The following is a 23448-nucleotide window of genomic DNA, read 5'->3' on the forward strand; positions in this document are numbered from 1 at the left end:
TATATATTTTATAAATTAGGTAAATATTAAGTTTATATGTATTGCTTGTTCAAAAATACATATAAACTTAAAATAAGTTTATTCGTATTGTTCATCTGAAAGATAACATTAATTTAAATAAATAATAAATGTTAAGTATAAAGTTTTAATAAGCTTATAATAAAAATATTTTACAGAAATAATAAGTTGTTGATAAATATGACTAAGCAAATTGATATATGACTGCTAGCAAACTGCAATTTTTTATCTAAGACACACACACACACAAATATATATATATATATTATGTATTTTTTTTCATTTGTTTGATTAGTTTGTGGCTATTCTGTATTTCTTTTTGTTCTTTCATGAATAATTCCTTAACTTTCTGAAATATCTGGAAAAAAATGAAAACAGTAAGTGAATTCTGTATTGAAGGGAAACTTAACAATTTTCTGTTGTGGAATGCGCTTTAGATTTATGCCAAATATTCCTTCTGTATTTTATTACAAAAATCTGTTTTTAAATATTCCTAATAGTAAAAATATTCCTTAATTGTGTTATGTGAATAATATATACTGTTTATGTACCTATTTAAACCTTGTTTATTTTATATATTTGAATTCTACAATGAAATTAAATAATAAAAAGGAAAGAAGTACAAAATGGAATTGTCAGATATAATGACTGAGGGTAGTTTAGCCTTTGCCAAAAAGAAATTTTAGTTACTTTTAGCAATATATAAGTACAGTTTGCAGATACTATTGAATGTTGAGGAATTATTCTGCTACATCTATGATTTTTCTTTTTCTGTGTTTTTAATATTTTTGTGTTCTTTGATATTATAAAAATAATATCAAATATAACAATATATAATATAATAATATCAAAAATAATATCATATAAAAATAATATCAAAGTAAGGTATCTGAGGGGAAAACAGTCAGAAAGAAGTTTATTGAAAACCAAAACCAGCATAATAAGAATGTAATAGATTTTTAAAGACACTATTTGCTGTACTGTAGTAGAAGAATAGTCTGAGAAACAAACATTAGACTCGTATTTGTTGTAAAAAATAAAAAGCTATGTATGAAATGTATAACTAATACATGCTTGGTTGACATCAAAACTAGGTTGAGTCCAGAGGGAGAGAAATAACATATTGGTAGCTAGGTGATTGTAAAAAAAGGAGCTCCCATTTTAAAATCAAAAAATATTGTTACATAACTATTGCTTCATCTAATAGCAAGGAACCATACTATAAAATTCAATAATTTTTAATTTTTGTATTAATAGTTGAAAGTTTTTATATAATAGTTTTAACACATTTTAAAATCAGAGAAGCGTTTGACCATAGTTATGTAATGAGCAAACAAAATGGAAAAAATTAAATAAAAATTGAAGTTGATTTAGTTGGTCAGTTACCACATCCTACTTCCTAAGTGAGAGTTTTACCATTAATTCCATACGTTTTCTTCTACAGTTTTTACCTTCTATACATTCCTTTATTACCAAACCTGGATGTCATAGTATATGGTTGACCAATCTAGTTTGTTTTTACAAGATAAAATAATGATGATGTGTAATCTGTACTGCACCCATTGCCTTAGTTTGCTTTTAGTGTTTTAGAGCCTAGGAAACATTTTAAAGTTTAATCTGTGATAATATCATCAGATTGCTTTTTCTCTACTAAAATTTTGTTATTACTTTTACTCAGTTTTATAGTTCCTCTTGAGATAATCTGAATTATGTGATTTTTTTACGCCCTCTTAAAAGTATTAATTTTCACCCTCTTAAAGGTAGTCTGTACTAATTCTGCTTAATAACTGACATACAAGTTAAAGACTTAGTTTTTAGTAAAAATTGAAGAGTTTTTGGTGTAAAGAAAGTTTTAAAGAAGGAAGTATTACATTTATAATAAGATTATTAAACTGTCATTGCTAATTTCCTAATTTTTATGTTTGTTTTTTTAAAATTTTGTTGTACATATTTTTGCCTCCTCTGTTTAGGTGCATTTAAGGATTTCTTGTTAGCAGAGCATAAGAGTGACATCATAGAATTATTAAAGAAGCTGGATGAAACTCGACATTATTCTATCATTATCAAGTAAACATTTTTGCAGTACTAATTCATTTTTTTTTTTATTTTTAATTTAACTATTCTACACAAGTTATTAATTTGAATTAAAATTTTCACCCTGCTAAAATTTAATACTGGATTTGAATCATTTTTTGGTTATGAAAGATAAGTGGCAGACAATTAGTGTAGTCATTAGCAAATTTCTAATCTTATACAAAAGAAAAAGTATCTCTGTTATTTAACTATGCTATTTAACTATTTATCATTATTGTTGACCTCTGCTGAAGTAGTAGAGCTTCTGTCTTTTATCTGGAGTTTGTGGGTTCTAATTCCACGTCAGGCCTAACATTTTTCAATGCTACAAAATCCATCTTATCATTTAATTTGGCTGTAGATCTGTTGCTTAGATTATAGATAAATTATTGTATAAATAAAATTATGGTTTAATGAAAACATTAGATTAAGGTATACCTTCTAAAATAGATTAGAAAAACTATTTCTACCCACATAGCAATTATATGCTTTAATTTGACAGTGATAACCAATTTTATGACATATAGACATATATTGGAAAAGAAAATGCAAACCGTAGCATAGAAAGAACTGATTCAAGAATAACTTAAAAAGCAAAAGTATAAAAAATCATAGAATTATCATTTGTCTCTTAAGTTTGTGACAAGGCATTAATTTAGTTATTATTTTTGTTTTGTTTGAGTAATTAAACATGTAAAAATATAAAAAAATGAATATGCTTTTTTTATGAATAATTGAATAAAGGAATTATAAATTTATATAAAAATTTATTAATTATCGTGGGTTCAATTTTTTACATCAATAATTCAAAAGTAGATGGTAAAAAAGCTAATTACAATGTAGAATGAATATTTCACTGAATTTTTCAGCTATTGCTTTAATTATTGCTTTAAGTTAGAAGGATGTGCTAACTTTCCCAAGTTATGAGTTATTGAACAAACACCAATGTTGAACTGCATAAATATAATAAAGAAGAAAGAAAAATTCATTAAAATGATGCTTTATTCTAAACAATATAAAGATTATTTTGTAGTCTTACAATATTGATATTTTTTATCGCTATTAAGTTGTCATATAGATTTCTATTTTCAAACTGAGGTCTGGCCAATTGGTATAGTGTAGTGATTCTAATCTTTTTATGATCCCCACGATCCCTAAAAAATAAAAATTATAATAAATACTTCGCTACTCCCCTCAATCAACCCAATGAAACCTAGCTAAAACTATAAAGTAGCTGTGCTAATAACAACAGGTATGGACATGCATGAATGAAGTGTACAAACATGAACAATTCACAGGTTCCAATTTGATGTTTACGTGCTGCTTGTAGTTTGGTCTGCTTGCGTAATATTCGCTGTGGGAGTGTCATGTTCAAACATGCATATGACATGTTTCAATACATCATGCCCTCAGCAGTATAAAAGAGGTGTAAGAGATTGTAGAATGTCATTTTAGTTTTGAATGCGAAGCATGTGACTACTGACTTTATTTAAGTTTTTAAAAGCATAGTTTCATTGAAAATAATTAATTGAAGTTTTAGTATGTGGTCAAATGGTTTAACCTTTTTTTTTAATTACATTCTTATGCAAAATGAATAAATTTATGAAAAACAAAGGGAGCCATCTACATCCTGTGAATCGATTGGTAAAAAGTCAATTGTACCATGTCATTTATTTAAATTATGATTTTACCTCATTGGCTGGAAAGCCAGAGTGCATTGTTTACATCAAGTACTCTACAAGGTAAGCAGGAAACCATCAAAATTAATTTGTCATCTGGATCATAAAAGCAAACCCTTGCAATTTTTCTTAAAAAAATTACATCCTAAGAAATCAACAAGCTTCTGTGTGTAAATCAAACCATACTGATAAAACTACACTTGAAGCATCTTATCTTGTAGCAATAAGAGTAGGTAAGATGTTGTCCAACCCCTCATACAGTCGCAGAAAACTTCATTGTCTGCTACAATTGATATGGTTGGTGGTTTAATAGGCATAGAAGAAGAAAAAAAAAACAAAAAAAAATTCAGCTTTCTGATGACACAGTATCAAGGCTGATGAAGTTCACGATCAGATAATTCAGCAAGTGAGTTCAAGTGAATTTTTTAGTATTCAGTTTGATGAATCAACAGATGAGGCAAAAATTTCTCAGTTCTTATGTTTTGTGAAATATTAATTTGATAGGGACAGATCAATCAAAGAAAATTTGTCATTTTTCAAATCAATACCTTGTCATGCTACATACAAATGAGTGTCTTTTTGATGTTTTTTATGTAACTATATAAAAAACTACATAGAACAAATTTTTTTATGTTACATAAAAACTGTAACATAAATTGAACAAAATGTATTGCGTTATGTTATGTTGGTCAAGATGATAACAGGAAAAAACAGTGAATTTCTGAAAACAATAAAAGATCGTCTTGTATAAAGGGCGTAATGGACACACTGCTTGCCACAAAAAATATGCCAGAAAATCTCAAAAAAGTTCTTTGTAAAGCCTTAAAAAAGTTAATTTTATTAAAAGTCGACCATTACAGAAAAGGCTGTTTGCCTTTTCTGCAACTATGTGATGAAATGGACGAAAAGAAAAAAATTCTTCTTTACCATACAGAAGTCAAATGCTTATCACAGGGGTTAGTTTTAACCTGGTTATTGGAAGTGCTAGATGAATTAATAATATTTTTCCAGGCCAAACAAATGGCATTCTCAATGTTTTTACAGAATAATGAGTTTATGTTGCTGTTTGCTTACTTTACTAATGTATATCGACTTGAATGTATAACGACTTGAATGTGAATTTACAAGAATGTGATAAAACATTTTATTAATGACAGACCAAGTTCATGCTTTCATTAAGAAGCTTGATATCTGGATTATTCAGCTTCAAAGTAAAAATTTTAACGTTTCCACTCACTTCCAATTATGTTATGAAAAATTTGGATGGAAAAGACACTATTTTTCACCACAGTTTGGATACTATGAAGATGCAATTGTGTGAGCTAAAAATTCAGTTAAAAGTATTTCTCAAAAGATAAAAATGATTTCTTGAAGAGATGGGTACTGAATCCATTTAGTGAAAACTTTGCTGCAGTTGCTACGTTACCATTTGAGATTCATGACCCGCTCATCGAAATGTCTGTTGATAAAATGTTAAAACTACAGTTCACATCTGAATATTTAGATACATTTTGGTTTGTTGATCGAAGTGAATATGGAAATTTAGTCGCAGAAGCATTGAAAATATTAATCCCTTTGCCATGTCTCACCTCTGTGAAAAGTTTTTTTTTGTCTATGGTTGCCCTAAAAATTAAAGTAGGAATCGTTTTTTATCACTTGAAAACAATTTGCTTTTGTGTGCGTCTAACATAGATTCACATACGGAGAGACTTAAATAAAAAATAAATGCAACCATCTCATTAATTATTTTATTTACATGTGTACTTATAAATGTAAATAAAATGTTTATAATAAATGACCTTTTTTCTCATAAAATGATTTCATTATTGTTTACGTGTAAAGTTGTAAGATAATTTTGCTATAACCCTTTCATATGACCATTTCCCCCAGGTTGAGAAATGCTGATGTAGTGGTTAGCTACTGGCTTCTTTATCAGCTGGTTTGATATATAAGTGTTTCCTCCTTACGAGACGTTCGGGAGCATTTTTTTCACTTACTAATTAAAATGAATAAATCTATTGTAACTTGCTTGATAAAATACATGCAAATGCAGCGTGTTTGTTTTAATAACAGTATTGAGATTTGAACTTGTAAAAACTACATACTGACAAATGAAGTTTTTAACTATTTTTCCTGTTGAAACAAATTGATTGTATATTCAGTTTCAGTTTTATTAGAATGATTCAAAAATTAGTTTCATGGAAGTCAAATACTTTATTTGCAACTGTTAGTGATGATGCTTAACTGCTATCATGCTAATTGTTCATAATGTGATTCATTGAAAAATTACATAAATATGTTTAAAAAGAATTACACTGTAATAATATCTTAAATTTATGAAAATTAATATCTTCATAAATTTCATGTTCAGATGCATTAAGTGTTTATAGATATTATGTACTAAAATTTGCATGTTATGGTTGATATGATGTGTAAATGTGTCCAGTTTCTATGAGGTGATTTACAAAGTTGAAAATAATACTTGAATATACTTTTTGAAACTTTGTACAAGGGTCATTCAATAATTAAACAGACAAATAACTGTATAGCAAAAATAATTTATTAAATAAACACAATTTTTTTGTCTACTTTTGCATGTAATTCCTACCAACTTCTCTGCATTTGTCCTATATTTTTATGAGTCTTATTATCCCCTCAGCGAAGAATTCTTTACCTTGATCTTGAAGCTAGTTTTTTAATTTTTTCTTTACCTCTTCATTGTCATTGAACTTGGTGCCATGCAAAGCTTCTTTCATTGGACCAAACAGATAAAAATCCGAAGGGGCAAGGTCAGAGCTGTAAGGAGGATGAGGTAGGAACTCCCAACCCACTTTGGTAATAGTTTCCAGCATCATTTATGCCGTATGAGTTCAAGCATTGTCTTGAAGAAGAAGCACGACTTTCCTCTGCCATCGTGGACATTTCCTCTTCAACACAGGCTTGACTTTGTTCTCAATCATGGCTGAGTAGTATAAGTTGTTGGTAGTGCATTGCTCCTTCAATTAATCACAGAAAATTGGACCGTAGGCACTCTAAAAGATGGTTAACAGGACCTTACCTGTCAATGGTTGCGTTTTGAATTTCATACAGACTGGCAATTCAGGTTGTTCCACTGCATGCTTTGACGCTTGGTCTCTGGCTCAAAATTATGCTCCATGTTACATCACAGGTTAAAATCCTGTCCAAATATGGAATCATCATTATTGAAGCGATTTTTGAGTCCGTGGAAATGAAAAATCTCTCGACTTTGTCATAAATGGTAAGTTCTCTGGGAACCCACGTTGTACAAGTCTTATGGTAGTTCAGTTTGTTTTGAATGATGGAATAAGTTGTGCCAACACTTACCCAAAAGTTTTCACAATTTGTTCAATTTGAAGTTGTTACTCTGCTTGGATAAGAGAGTACGAGAATCTAATGTTGAGGTCGACACTGTTACTGGATGCCTGGAGTGGCGCTTTTCCGGCCACTTTTAACATTTTCCACCCACGTGTAAAAACTTGCTTGGTTCATGCAACTACTGCTGTATTGTTTGTTCATCTAAGATAATATTTCTGATTTTTGTAGACTTTCCGAAAGTAAAAATCACACAACACTGTTCTTCAAAAGTACTTTCTTCAAGCAGAGGACACCATTGTAACTAAGACTAGCGATTATGTTTACATAAATATTAATCAAACAGGTTACCATATTAATCAAACTATAATATTAATCAAACTCTTTGCAAGGTTACCTACTAACATTAACAAAAGTTTCAATTGCCTGCATTAAGCGCAATTGAAACTTCACTAAAAATGTTTGTCTGTTTAATTATTGAATTACCCTCATATTAGTGTGCGTCTGGTCTGCCCAGTGTATTATTTACTGCAGTTACTACTTTTTAATTTGCAAATTTCCATGTGTTTAAACAGAATGTTTATTTTATGAGATGTGGTAAAGTACTACTTTTAGAATGAATATTTTAATATTTTACCTGTCTAGTTTAAGTTTAACTGTACATTTTTCAGTTAACGCAATGTGAAGTGTACTTTCATTTTTATGACTTAAAATCACTGGAGGATTTTATACATTTTAAAAACAACTTTTAATATTTTATTATTTTTCTTTCAGTTTTCTTTCATTGTTTGAGAAGAATCCTGAGCTGGGAAATATTGTATTATCTTCCCCAGATTCTGTTTTGCCCGAGTGTGATAAAGCTATTTTGGAAGCTCAAAGGTTATTTTTTGAAGAAGATGGCTCAGAATCTGATGTTAAGATGATTATTAAACCAAAAGTACATACAAGGTTGTCAGGTATGGATAGTTAAATTACCATCTATGAGTAAGAAAGTGATGGATAGAATAGTTGATTTAAATTCTTTGTAAAAATGAGATACAGGTAAGAATGCTGATTTTTTATGTTTTATTATTATTGTCTGATCACTATTATATTTTCATTAGTGTTTCATGAGCAATTTTGTTGTTACATACATGATAGATTCAATCAACAAATGTTTGTAGGCAATCTCATGTGATAACCCAGTCAATCTCAATAATGTCATACACATTCACAGGAGAGATTCACAAGCAGACATTTGAGTTTTACCAGGAAAAGTAAGTGAAGTAATTTCTGTTGGCATTTTGAAGCAAAATATCTGTTAAAATCATTATACTTAGGATGTGAACTATAAGAGTGATTCCTTTCCTCCTTTCACAGGCGTAACTGTTCATATATTTACAATACATTTAAAGGATTACATATGATGACAGCACAATAACAAACAATATAAACAGCTAATAACTACAACCGCAAATATAAATTGGGGTGAGTGGATTGTTTTTTAGTGGAAATTTAGAAACCTATTCCTTAAAAAACTCATATTTAATACTTATACATTTTTGTTTTCTGTTATTTTACTTTTCATTTAACTTTTTTTTTTTTTTTTTTAAATATATTGTTAGTTTTGGAGTTGATTATTGCCATTTTCTGATAAAGTGAAAAATACTATTTATTGCTGTAACCACTCAAATTATTCTTTGAAGCAGTCCATTTTTTTTTAAAGGTTTAAATAAGAAAGTGGAAAGAAGCATCTGTTTTTTGAGAATAGATTTAAAAAAAAATTGAGACCATTGCAGGAGGATGGACAAGAAAAATTGTGGAGTTGTAGGAGCTGTTCAAGGAGGCAGATTCAACAGCACTGTTAGAACTTATGTTTTGAGTACATTCTGAGGAGAAAAGAACAAACACTAAAAAAGAAGTCAAGATGTGAGGCAGTGATTGTCTGTCTTATGTTTGTGTAGCTGATTCTATATACATTTCTGTGTAATTAGGAGTAACAAGACTTTATAGTAAGCTAACAAATAAATAAGAAAGTTTTAGGTCTTTTCCTTTTTTATATTTTTCCGCCATAAAAGGATTTTTTCTTTTTTCGGTGTGCAGTATTGAAAAATTCAGATTGTGATTAAAGCACTTTATTGTGTATAGGGTGCTCTCAATCATTTGTGTATTTTAATAGCAATTTCATGATTTGAACAGAAATTTTTGTTTTATATTTATACGGTTGAAAAAAAGTGAGGCATAATTTTATGAATGATGTTTTAGGTTTACCTATTTGTCCTGAATTGAATCGAACTGTGCTTCCTGGCAATGATGATTTGGGTTCTTTCCTCAGGATTTCTGGTACTGTAATACGAACCATTGTTCCAAAGGTTTTGGAGTATAAGAGAGAGTATTTTTGTCCAAAATGTAAACAGACTACATTAGTGCAGGTAATTAGTGCAGAATTTAAATTTTAAAGGATTAATTACGTTATGAAAATTTTATGTAGGTACAAATGTCTTTAAAGAAGTTTCTTTAATGGTATTATTTTTTTTCAGGTATTTAAATTCATTTTTCTCTTAGATACTTTTTCAATTTACTTGAAGAATATTGCAGAAATGCGTGCTTTGGACTTCTCTTCTATAATAAGTACTAATTAAAAGTGGTTTCAACAAGAACAATTGTTTTAGTAGTAATTTTCTTATGCCAGGACGTAAAAGACCCCCTGTGTCAGTTAAAATACAATCCATTGTAAATTATTGCAGTTGGTTTTGAATTTTTATTTTACTACATTTTGCTGAACTGAAATTTTTCTTATGGCGGGTTGTTATAGAAAATGTTATATCAAAATAATGTTAATTGCAAAACAGTGTTATATTTTTCTTGCAGTAGAATGTGAAAGAAAGAAAGTGATACAGCTTGTCTGAAATTTATATTTACTGTGAGTTCATTCACTATTTGTGAATGGTTATTGGTACTATACAATTGTTTTATTTCATTAAAGATTACCTTGTAGTTATATTTGTAAGCAGTGTTAGGAGTTTTATTTTTTTTTTGACAGTTCAATGTATTAAAAAAGAAAAAAATTCTGTTAAAAAAGTATTCATTAGAGAAAAAAGTAGTTTATGAGTGTTAATGCTTCAAGCAAATCATGCTTCTGATGTAAACTTTAATTTATGTTGGGTGTAATCTTGTGTTTTTAACAATAACAATGATAACAGAATGTAGTTGTTATAAGCCTAGTAATGATTATTATCATTAGGAGTGAGTTAAGAACATATTGTTAATAAAATGTTAGTTTTTTTTAATAAAAAATTTTAAAAAGTCACTCAAATATCTTTTTATGTTTAGCATTACACTATATATTTTTATTTATTTACATTATTGTATAAGCAGCATGGTTTTATGATTTACATAATCATCTATTCAAAGTCAATGAAATATTTAAGTTATAAAAATACTTAAATACTAACAATAGTTCATTATTTCCTTAAGATTTTTGCTTTTCTTAATAGTAGGCTGGAAGTTATTCGGTACAGAATGTGCTTGATTTCCTCGCTCCCACAAAAATTCTTTGTAAACAACAAACATTTTTTTAATTGTTCTGTTTGATTTTCATGATAAATATTGTTCTAATTTCATATATTAAGCACGCTTTAACATTTTTATTACAACTGTTAAAATATTCTCTTGATATGGTATTTGGAAAATGGATATAATTTTCTTCAAAGGACCTAATGTTGTCAAAATAATTTCAGAAATAACCTGAAATTTGATGAGGGTAAATTTTTCAGATTTGTTTTTGGATATTACTTATAAAAAAAAGGTGTTATGACTGCACTTTTCTTTTGTTCACTGCACTGACTTGATTGTTTCAGTTTAAATACATTCTTTATAAAACAATGTAGGACAATACAGATTTTTGTTATGGATTTTTTAAAATTTATAGCTCTTTTAATTTATCTTTTATTTTTGTTAAAATACTCATAGCTCTCCATAGAAGGCCTTTGAAAAACCTGTGAAGGGAAAATAAGAAAAAATGTGAACACTGAATCAAAAGTAAATCATTGCCAGTTGGATCAATATTTCTTTTGATCAGGCATGATTCATATTTACTTTATTATATGCTTAAGATGATAATTAATTTCATTGACATGCATTCTTTACTCCAGACCCGTGCAGATTCTTCAATAATTTATTCACTGCATTCATATCCTTTTTTATCTGCTCCTAAATCACAACATAGGTCTTTCAAGGAGTCTACTCCAGTTGGTGTTTCTCTGTACTTTATTATGATATGACCTAATCCCACCTATTCTTTTTTTCTGGCAGAAGCTGTTCCCTGATAAAGATCTACATAGGGAAGATATCTTTGCTATTCAATGTGCTTTCTAAGTCTTTATTTAAATTTCTCATTTATGTAAATTAATTCTCCATGTGTTTTCCTTTATTAAAAGAGATATTTTCTGTGTTTCTATTCTATGACTCTTTTTTCCTTCATAAACATTTTTTCAAACCTTCAAAGACTATATAAATTTTCTATGTATTTATTAATTATTGAAAGTTCAACCCCTTGTAGAAATAAGTTTTATACCTTTATTAAAAAAAAAAACAGTATAACTGCATGGCTTATGTGTTTTATCTATTATTCTGCTAGTCAAATATTTTCCAAGAATTGTGACAACTAAAAAGTTAAAGTATATTTTATGTAATTAGTGCGGTTGATTTTATAAACTACTTTCTTACTGAAGTTGTACATTCAATTTACAATTTTGCATTTACATTCTGAATTTATTTATATTTTTTTAACATTATGAACTGTGTTACTTGCATGTATATTCTGTTAATTTTTTCTTTTTCTCTTTTAAAGGCACAGTATGACAAATATTATGTGATAACACCCCCAACAGTTTGCAAATTAACAGAGGGTTGCAAGGGTATTCTTAGTGCAGTTAAAAATGGCAGTGAACATTTTTTCAAAGATTATCAGGAAATTAAAATACAGGTAATAGTGATTGGAATACAAGTAATATGAAATATAAGTATGAAATAATAAAATACAACATATGAAATACAAATTAAGTTAAAAGTTGGTGTCTGTTGCTGTTGTTGTGTATATATGCTGAAATTCTTCTTTCTGCAATAATTAAACAATTTTAAATATATAAAATACTTTAAGAGTGGTGTAGTAACAACTTTCATCACAATATATAAAAGCATTACCGATATGCATATATAAATCCAAATTATTAATATTAATTTATTGTTTGTTGCAATCAGGAAATCCTCCATTCTGAGAGAAAGTGCTCAATGGATAGCCCCTAAATATAGTGATTGGGTCATATCACTTATAAGAGTGGAAATCTTGTACCATTTGTTGTAAGTTTGTGTATTTGCCATATACTATTAATTTTAATCCTGTTTTGGGTAGTCTTATATTCTATAGGGCATATCAAAACCCATTGATTAGAAAAGTTAATAAATCAGGCCGAAATTTCTTTGGTGAGCTGCATCTATTCACTCTTCTAAGAAATTGTCAGAATGAATTCATTCTGAAAAGTGCTTTTGCTTTGGTTTAGGGGTCTAAAGCATATTATGCTTGTTTATAGGTCTCTTAACATCAAGATGAATTTGCAGGTCCTAATCTGTTACGAGTTTTCATTCTTTGAGGAGTGCATTTTATCTGTAATTATGATGTGATGTTACTTGAGACAGATAATCAGAAAAGATACTGATTTAATGATAGCAGTTTTTAATCCACAATGTTTGCTTTATTTTACAAAAATAAGTCTATTGTACTTGTTGTTTAGTCAAATTGGGATGTAGCATTCTGTTGTTGAGTAAACCAAAACAAAAGCACAGCATTGTAGGTTAGTATCAGATGAACCTTAGGGGAACTGCACAGTTGTAAGAAATTGTTATTCATTGTTCTGAAACCTGCTTGCTTGTGTAGTATCTTCTGAAGTAAGTTGGTTCTTCTTCTGTTACACAGGAGCCATACAACCAGCTTGCATATGAAGCTCAATAGAGTGACTGGAAGGTAACTAGGGAAGTTATCACCTGGCTTAAGTGTAACTGTAAATTTAATTTATCTGGAATTTGATCCTTTTTCAGAATATTACTTTAAAAATACCAGTCATTCTTGCGGTGCAGTAGGAATTCAATATGAGTGCAGTTGAAACCCAGGGCTATCAACTTTTCTAGCGAGCACACTTGTTTTTCACTAATGGAAAAAAATTCACAAAAATCAGATGCTGTTAGACTTTCCGATTCTAGTATATTAAGTTATTGTTTTATTACAGTAACATGTTAGTGGTCCCTTGGTGACTGTATTATGATTATAATATGGAAGCAGTTCTGTGTAGTGTTGTACGTTTATTGGTTTTGTAATGAATGTATGCAGTGAAGTGAAGAAAGATTGTAAACTTTTTTCCGGTGTTGTGAAGGAACTGAAAGAGGGGAGTCCTACCAGAACAAGAGGAAGGCACAGAAAGAATGGTAAGGCTCAATGACCACTATAACCAACACATTATTCACCTAGAAAATTATTACAAGACAAACAGTATCCATTAATTCTGGTACTATTGGTAAAGGTACCAGCCCAAATAAGATTACAATAATTAAATTAATAATTAAAATGGATTAATTACCAATTATAACCATTTAAATTATGAAATGAAATATCATTTTAATTATGAGAAACTTACTGACATATTAGAAACACAACAAGGAATTTTTCAGTTACTGAGAATTAAATTAATAATACAATTATGTAAGTAGCAGAAATCAATTATTCTTGTTTAATTATTTTCCTAATTTTTAATTTAAGGAACAAGTAGCAATGTTAGGTGTTGGAAGAATTCCTAGATCAATGTGGGTAACTTTAGAGGATGATTTAGTTGGTAGCTGTAAACCAGGAGATGATGTTATTATCAGGTGAGGTGGTTATCAGGTGTTAATTACCCTTCTTTTGTTAGAACTAAATCTTGTACATGTTTGAAACAATTATTTATATTAAGTTTTACTTATTACTGTATTTAAGATCTATTGAATTAATTACCAACTGTGAATCTAATAATATAATTAATAATTAATAATAATAACCTAATGTGATATAAGTTATGATTTGTTTAATATGTAAAGAAATGAAATTTCCTTAAATGCTATTAAAAGTGAAACGTGGAAATGATAATTACTTGAATATTTTTTTTTTTAATTGAGACCTGTCTTGTTTCAAATTTTTAAATATTTTTTTGTGTAAACTTCTGATAAAGTTTTGTGTAATTCTTTGAGATTTTAGATGCTAATGTTTCATTTTTCTAAAAGTGTTCTAGTATCTATTTTTATGTGTAGTAATTGTTTATTCTTTTCTTCATTTTTTAATAAGTTTCTTATGGGAAGGTTGTGAAGGAATCATCTAATGAAGATAAGTTCTAAACATAATTTAAAGTAATTATTTTAAATATATACATATCAAATTCCTATGTAAGTTATAAATTTTTATGTGCATGTCAATCTATTTCTGTAAGAATTGGCTCTAACAATAGTATTCTCAAAAGTTGAAGAATATATCGTATGTATATTTATTCCAAATCAGTTTTTGGGGTACTATTGCTTTTTTATTATTGGTTAATGGAGAGAACTCCTCAAACAGTTAATTTTAAGCTGAAACTTTAATTTCTTCTAAAGACCTTGACAAATTATCCAAATTTGAAAAAAAAGATCTGACTATCTTGTACTATCTAATTACCTTGTCAGGATTGTTAACATTCTGACATTAACATGTACCTCTGAAAGACTTTTTAAATATTTTTTGTTGATAACTTATTTTTAGTTTATTTGGAAAACATATTCAATATTATTGAAATAGATACTTCTTCATGTGTGTAAGTGTTTGTGTCATGCTTATTACAGTTTTTTTGTTTTGGATATATCTAGAAAAAATTTCATTTTACAATTTCAGTGGTGTATTGAAGAGACGTTGGAAACCATCACATATACCTGGTAGTAGAAGTGACATTAATCTGGTGATATCGGCTAACCATCTTCTAGTTTGTAATGATCATCGTTCAGCTACATTAATTACTAAAGAGCTGAGAGATGAATTTGCTTCATTTTGGAAAATTAATGAGCGTCAACCATTAGAAGCTCGCAATCAAATTTTATCATCTATTTGTCCTCAGGTCAGTTAAAAAAAAAAAAAAAATAGTAGGTTTGTATCTTGATTTAAAGTGCATATATATATATATATTTTTTTTTTGTCACGTGTTCGTGGCTCAATCAGGATATCGACAGATTGATGATTGGAAATGTTTATAAAATTACAATTTATTAGTTTTAATAAATAAAATAAGACAAATCAATAATAGAAGTGACAATAAGAATAATAAACGACAATAATAAACAATTCACAACAATAATCGGAATAATGATAATAATAATAATAATAATAATAATAATAATAATGACAACAACAAACAATAATAATAATTTGTATTATTATTTTTATTATAGATACGGTAACCACGCAACAAGCCCAATACACTAAAAGAAATCTGTAGATGGCCTATATAGATTATAAAAAGGCATTCGATAGTGTGCCACACTCATGGTTGACGAAGATCTTAGAAAACTATCAGTTATGAAAAGACGATTAGGTTGTTGAGGCATGCAATGCTTCAATGATACTAATCACAAATAGTGCAACAAGAAAAATATAAACAGAACCCGTAAATATAAGTAGAGGAATATTTCAAGGAGACGCCCTAAGCCCGCTCTGGTTCTGTATGGGTGTCAACCCACTCTCAAGCATGCTAAAGGAGTCAAGGTACGGTTACAATATAAAATTCTGAGCAGGAGATTACAAACGCACACCTATTCTATAAGGACGATTTAAAGATTTATGGAGGGACTGAACATCAGCTGCAGCAACTGCTCAAACTTGTTGAAATGTTCAGCAAAGATATTAAAGTGGATCTAGGAATAAGTAAATGCAAGATAAACACCATTGTGAAGTGAAAGTTCCACCAGGCGCAAAATTACGACCTGCAGACCCAAGGTAGTATAGAAGCAATGAAAGAGGACATGTAGAAGTACCTAGGATGCGATCAGACGATAAAATTGGAGCACAAAGCCATTAAGGAAAAACTTAAGAAAATGTATGAAAAGAGATTAAAATTCATTTTAAAATCGGAACTTAATGGGGGGAATAAAGTGAAGGTGCTGAACACATATGCAGTACCAGTACTCACATATGCATTAGGTATAATAAAGTACAGTGAAACAGAGTTAGACGATTTGAACAGACTCGTTAGAAAAATATTCTACCAAGAAAAGTCCCACTATATCCGTTCATCAAAAGAATATTCACGCTGAGAAAAGAAGGTGGAAGAGGAGTACTTGATATTAAAAATCTATGCTATGGCCAAAACGAAAACTTAAGGGATTACTTCCATAGCAAGCAATACCCCTTCTATCAAGCCAGCGTAGCGGCAGACCAAAACTATACGCCATTAAACCTAGCCAACAGGACTAACAACGTAGAACAGAAGAAAGAGAGCAATGCAAATAAAATTCTAGTTTGGGGAAGGAAAGAGCTGCATGGGAGATATAGGGACCAGATAAATAATTGGCTTGTACAAGGAAAGTTCATTCCGAGACAGGGAGGGGGTTTATATGTAGCATACAGGATCAAGTTGTAGCAACAAGAAATTTTAAGAAATGTATTCTTAAAGAAAATATCAACAACAATATGCAACACAATCGAACAATAGACCATATAATCACTGGCTGTCTGATTCTAGCTCCGATAGAGTACACCAGGAGGCACAACAACGTGGCAAAAGTTGTACACATAGAACTCTGCAATAAATACAAGTTGGAGTTTCAAAATAGGCCCTACTTTACTTATGAGCCAACCTCCTTTTTGGAGAACAACGCAAACATTTTCTGGAACCAAGGAATTGTAACAGCAAATCCCATCAACTGTAGTAAGCCAGATATAGTAATAGTTGACAAAATGGAAAAAGTAACTTACCTACTAAATTTAGCCATCCCATCAAGTAATAACATCAACACTAAACACAATGAGAAGCTGCAGAAATGTACAGATCTTGCTTTTGAAATTAAAGAAATGTAGAATCAAAAAGAAGTTTATATAATCCCAGTAATTATATCTACGTAGGGAATAATACCATCTACTTTGCACTACAGTCTTGAAAAACTGAAGATCCAGTGGAAGACCCACGTGCTAATGCAAAGGAGCACGATAATTGACACCTGCCATTACCCGGAAAGCACTTAATCAACAATAGCAAGCCTATTCTCGTTGATATAAATTACTCTTGAGTTTAGGAAATCTCACCGGCAAAAGAAAAAGCTGTGAAAGTATGGGATAATAATAATAATAAACAGTGATTACATACAAAACAGAATTTAAAGTAATTGTCAGGATTTATTTACAGGTAGTAAAATATTGAAAACCAGAATCCAATCCCAGTGACTAAAACATTAGCATGATCGCTAATCTTAACAGTTTTAACCACTAGTCTTGTATTAACAATAATAGTACAATAGATAAGACAAGTACAAAGTTCTTTCACTACAAATACCTTTGCTGTTCACAAATAAAACTACTCTAACAATTTATGAATGCAATTTATTATATTATCTCTTTCACTTATACTCTATCAGTAATTCAGCGAACCATTTCTTGTTTTCATGTACTCTCCAAACTGGAATTACTTGTGACGTCACCTTAATCGTGTTGAACGTGTTTGTACTAGAAATTTAATCCTTTACTGACTCGCATAATAACTTCTTGTTTAGAACTCTCGCAGAACTCATTGTAGCATTCTCTCGCAGACCCTCCTTCCAGACTGATCATCAACTGGTCTTCCCTGGAGTATTTATACTCCTATCCTCTTTACCTGCAGGACCAGATCCCAAGCGTGAGAATGATCGTCCGTCCTCACATTTTCCTATGAGATGTTAGCATTACTAATAGAGTTTCTTTTAGCCCCTTTCTGAATTCCTCCCATTATTATATTTTCTACTGCTTTCTTTTTAATTGGCAGGAATCCATTACTCATCTATTAATCCATTAGTCTTGTTATTCTATATATATATATATTTGTGTCTCCATTGTCTTTTTTTGTTTTGAATTTAATTTTAACAGGTCAATTTTTCATTTCACCAAAATCACCCACGAAGAAGTTTCAAGTATATGAAATATATGTGTGATGAAAAAAATATGAAAATTTTACTTATTATCAAAAAAGACTTATTCTTCTATATTGATATTGTCCCCTTCGAAGTAGTCCCCTAGTGTTGCAACACTGATGCCTGCGTTTCTTTCAACGTTCAAGCATTTGTGGGAAGTATTTTTAGATATAGCCTTAAGTTCACTTAGCAGCACACCAGATATTGGATTTTCATATGTTGTTGCAAATTATTGCCCTTGTTTATTTTCTTTTATTCAGTGGTAACAAGAGAAAGTCATAGGGTGCCAGTCTGGAGAATACGGAGCTTATGTCATTAGTATGGTGTTATTTTTGATCAAGTAATTAAAAACTAATAGCGAAGCATGAGCTGGAGTGTTATCTTGGTCCAAAATCCAATAATTGTTTACCCAAACTGGTATCCTTTTTATTTTTGTGGATTGCCTCACCTAACCTACATAAAACTTCTAAGTAGTATTGTTTGTTGACCATACAATTTTGTGATTAGAATTCATTGTCCTTTTGTCAGAATTTTCAGCAGTTTGATGAGTTAGGATGTCTTGACCTTTTGTTATCTTTAACATCTTCATGATCTTGAGATAGTTAGTACTATAAACTATTGTATTTTTAATCCTTGGTATTGATGTATCATCCTCACCAAAATCTTTCTCTTAACATATTCATCATTTCACTGTACTTTATTCTATTTTTAAAAAAAATTTAATGCAATGTCTTTGTTCTGTCATTTTCAAATGAAATAAATCGTCACTCATAATAGTGAACAAAATATGTGAATATTCAAAATATGTGAATTCAAAAATATATGTATTCTAGAATACATATCATATTTTCAGCTATACTAGACATGTAATTCAAATTTGACAGCCGAGTAATTAGGATATATACTATTATGAGTGACGATTTATTTCATTTGAAAATGACAAAAGAAAGACATTGCATTAAATTTGCATTCTAGTACTGTCTATACAGTACTGCAATTGGGTGGGAAAAGATGAACTCTTGTCAAAAAGACAAAGTAAGCAGAAAAAAAAAATCATTCTTTTATCACACCTCATAGATATTTCACTAATAGTCCAACAGTAACTCACCGACCCATTTCTTGTTTTCATGTACTGTCCACACTGGAATTACTTGTAACATCACCTTAATCGTATTGAACGTTTTTGTACTAGAAATTTAATCCTTCACTGACTCTCGTAATAACTCGTTGCTTAGAACTCTCGCAGAACTCATCGTAGCATTCTCTCACAAACTCTCCTTCAAGACTGATCATCAACTGGTCTTACCTTGAGTATTTATACTCCTGTCCTCTTTACTTGCAGGACCAGACCCAACTCGAAGCGTAAGAATGATCGTCCCCCCTCACGTTTTCCAATGAGATTCTTACCCTGGTTCAGGGTGCAATAATGCACCCCAAACCTGCAATATAATGCTTGAAAATGAGCAATGTTAAAGTATTTCGTAGTTATTGAATAATTCTTTCATATTGTTCATAAAAACGTATGTTAATATTTTTAAGTTATTGACAAGTACTGTTTAAACTGAAGTAAATGGATATATGATAAATTTGTTATTATTCATATGCTGTTATAGTGTAAATTCCTGTTTTTATATTTGTCATTATTCATATATGGCCTTTATATCACAGTTTTATTGCAATAGGTATATGGATTATACCTTGTTAAGTTGGCTGTTGGAGTAATCCTTGCTGGTGGAGTAGTGCGCCAGGGTGAAGGTGGATCTCGAGTGAGAGGTGAATCACATTTACTACTTGTTGGTGATCCTGGTACCGGAAAGTCTGATGTATTAAAATTTGCAGCCAAAATGTGTCCTCGGTCTGTATTTACTACTGGTGTAGGAGCCACAACAGCTGGACTTACAGTTACAGCTATTCAAGTAAGTTAATAACTCTTATGACTGGATACAATCGCACCACTCATTTTGATTTACTATAAGTGCAGTTACAAAAACAGAAGTAATAATTAAATAGGAATATAATCGCTCATTCCTCAGCATTTTACAGGATTGGTATTTCCATCTCAGAACATGGAAACTTATTTGTGTGTATACAAATTGAATCAACAAAGTTTCATATTCTATAACAAAAATGATATTGATATTTATTTAATATAAAAAAAGAGTGAGAGTTTAGACTTAGTGTTTAAAGTTTAGTTGGTAAGTAATAATAGTTGGGATTTGATATTAAGAAAAAGATTATTAATATTTGGTTTGAATATTTAATAGTAAATGATATAATCTAATCCAATCTGCAGTGTAGGCTATAATACAAGGGTTGTTCAATAAGTTCTAGATTTTTCAACTAAGTTTAGAATAAGTTTAGATTTTTTCAATATAATCTCCTTTTAACTCTCTACACTTTTCCAAGTGTTTCTCCTACTTTTTTAAGTCTTCTAAAACGTAGGATCTCAAGGTCCTCAAAATAAGCATCTGTTTGGGCGATGACCTTGTTTGACGTGAACTGTTGCCTGCCGAGCCATTTTTTCAAGTTTGGAAATAAAAACAAAATCGCTAGGGGCCAAATCCAGTGAATACGGTGGATGTTGTAATAATGCAATCTTTAATTTCATAATTTTGGCCATTGAAATTGCACAGGTATGCACCCGTGCATTGTCTTGATGGAAGAGGATCTTTTACTTTTTCATATGAGGATGTTTTTCTTGATTTCTTCGCTCAACTGTTGCAATAACGATGCATAATACTCTCCACTTATTGTTTGTCCTTTTTCCAAGTAATCAGTTTGGTCATAAAACCGTAGTCATCACCTTGCCAGCCAATTTCATTGTTTGCCTTCTTTGAAGCCCATTCGCCTTTAAAAACTCATTGTTTTGACTGTTCCTTTGTCTGGAGTGTAGTAGTATATCCATGTTTCGTCCACAGTTATGTATCAATGCAGAAACTCATCAGGATTATGATAGTAAAGCCTCAGAGTAACCAGACAATTGCATTTATTCTCCACTGAGAACAAACGTGGCACCCATCTTGCCAAAAATTTTTTCACGCTCAATTTTTCATGCAAAATTGAAAACACTGTATCTTGTGATATGCCTGTGGCCTCAACTATTTTGTGCACTTTGAGTTGTCGATCACTCAAAACCGTATTATGAATTTTGTCAATCATTTCGGGGGTGGTCACTTCCATTGGACGTCTAGAACGATGTTCATCTTTTGTGGATGTACAGCCTTGTTTAAACTCATTTAGGCAATTGTAAATAGTTGCAAACACAGGTGCAGATGTTCTGTGAACTTCATCCAACTTAGCTTTGATCTCTTTCAGTGTTAAGCTTTTTAAATATAAGTATTTAATTACTACTCAAAACTCACTTTTTTCCATTTTTTAATAAACAGTAGCTTATTGCTTCAATCGACTGACAATGAAACCACATGATGGGTACAGCTGAAACTTTAATTGCACTCTAGCGACAAATGATGCTTACTAAAAGCAAACCAATTTCGATACTACGAGCGCCATCTCTTGGATTTTCTAAGGACTTATTGAACGGCTCGTAATTATAAGAGGAATAAAAAAAACTTAAATTATCGTTACTATTAAATATAGTACTTCAGGAAAAGAAAAGTATGGTAAATAATTATTGGCTGTAAAAACTGCTTTATTTTAGCAAGATGATTTCCAAATAAATGAAATTGTGTTTAATATTAGTGATAGTACTTTAGGAAAAGAAAAATATGGTAAATAATTAACGGCAATAGAAACTATTTTGTTGTAGAAAGATGAGATGGATGAACTAGCTGAAAAAAATGCCAGACTCTTGCCAGGTACTGAATGTAAGACCAGCAGATTAAAAGCCGACTTGCCAGCTGCTACAACTAACATATCTAATGAAAGAATGAATCATCAAAATAAATGAAGTTTATTTTGTTTTTGACATATGCATTGATCTATGTTTTCAAATTTATTATTAGTTTAAAACTTAAAGAACTTTGCCTAGTGGTCTTAAAGTACTGTCAGAGGAAAAGATCATACTTAATAGACAACTAACTGATAGCTGTAACGATGCCATACACTAAATTGATGTTACATATGAGATTATCCATAAAAAAACCTAGCTTGAAAAAAAATGCTGCAGTGCAGTTGGTTTGAATGGTAACATTTACCATTGGTGTTGTGTAATGATATTTAGCAACCATCACTGTTCTCATGGTGTTGTTATTCTTAGTTTATGTCTTTTGATGGCTTGATTAAATCTAGTGTTAATGGTGATTTTTTTGTGCACAAAAAAAACATTTTATTGAATTACAACAACAATGTCTTAAATTATTTGCAAACTTTTGCTAAGACTTAAAATATTTCAGTAGGTTTTGCAAGAAAGGAATGTGTGAGACATGTTTGATTTTGAGTTGTTTAATGGTTTCTATTAAATAGAATAACGATCATCAACTTTAAAAAATCATACAGCTGTCAATGCTTTCTGGTAATGTTGTTAAAAGTTGAGTGCTATTATCAGAGTAAAGGGTTGGTGTCCGCACAGGCCTAGCCTCTGCAGCCTTTCTTCCCACTACACACTGAGCTGCAGAATATTTTACACTATACATGTTTACAACACCAAGAATACTACACATATTACAACATATACATTTACTCACCTACACAACAACATCCAACACAATTTTCTCTTACATTTACTCTCGGTGATGTTGCAATATCTTACGAAGCGCATCCGTAACCGAAGGTGGGAACTATTGTGCTGATGGGTGAATGGCTCTACGTAGTGAGTCTCGAACGATGTCCTCTGGGCACCAGAGCAAACCTAGTTGTATTTAGCTCTAGCTCCAATACGCGTGCGCTCTGCTGGAGTGGTCTGTTATATCGCCGGTACTCGTGGGACCAAAATGTCAGTTCCAACAATGAATTCTATGATGGTTGGTGGTCCATCTGAAAAACCACCAATTTTAGTCTAGTGAAAAGTCCTCGGTCAGCTTCGTCTGACGAGGATAATATTGCTACAGTAGACAAGGGTAATGTGAAATATAAGAATGTTTGTTTTGTTGTTCTTCAGAATAATCAGGAGGGTGGCTCCCTTCAAAAGGTCTCACTTTTCCTGATTAACAAACGTGTCACTGGTAGTATTGGTTCTCCGAAGAACATTAGAAAATTACGAGACGGA

The 23448-nt window shown here is 30.5% G+C and overlaps 1 protein-coding gene across 1 annotated transcript in view; it reads left to right on the forward strand.

Moving 5' to 3' along the window:
- LOC142317881 (DNA helicase MCM9-like) overlaps positions 1-23448 on the forward strand; it is a 51249-nt gene that overhangs the window by 13134 nt on the left and 14667 nt on the right. The window contains exons 4-10 of the mRNA XM_075354426.1: positions 1989-2085; positions 7878-8059; positions 9348-9514; positions 11935-12069; positions 13894-14000; positions 15028-15247; positions 19967-20200. Of these exons, the coding sequence (XP_075210541.1) occupies positions 1989-2085; positions 7878-8059; positions 9348-9514; positions 11935-12069; positions 13894-14000; positions 15028-15247; positions 19967-20200 (1142 nt within the window). The remainder of the gene's footprint in view (positions 1-1988; positions 2086-7877; positions 8060-9347; positions 9515-11934; positions 12070-13893; positions 14001-15027; positions 15248-19966; positions 20201-23448) is intronic.

The sequence above is a fragment of the Lycorma delicatula genome, chromosome 1 (genome assembly GCF_047948215.1).
Source record: "Lycorma delicatula isolate Av1 chromosome 1, ASM4794821v1, whole genome shotgun sequence".
Lineage (NCBI taxonomy): Eukaryota > Metazoa > Arthropoda > Insecta > Hemiptera > Fulgoridae > Lycorma > Lycorma delicatula.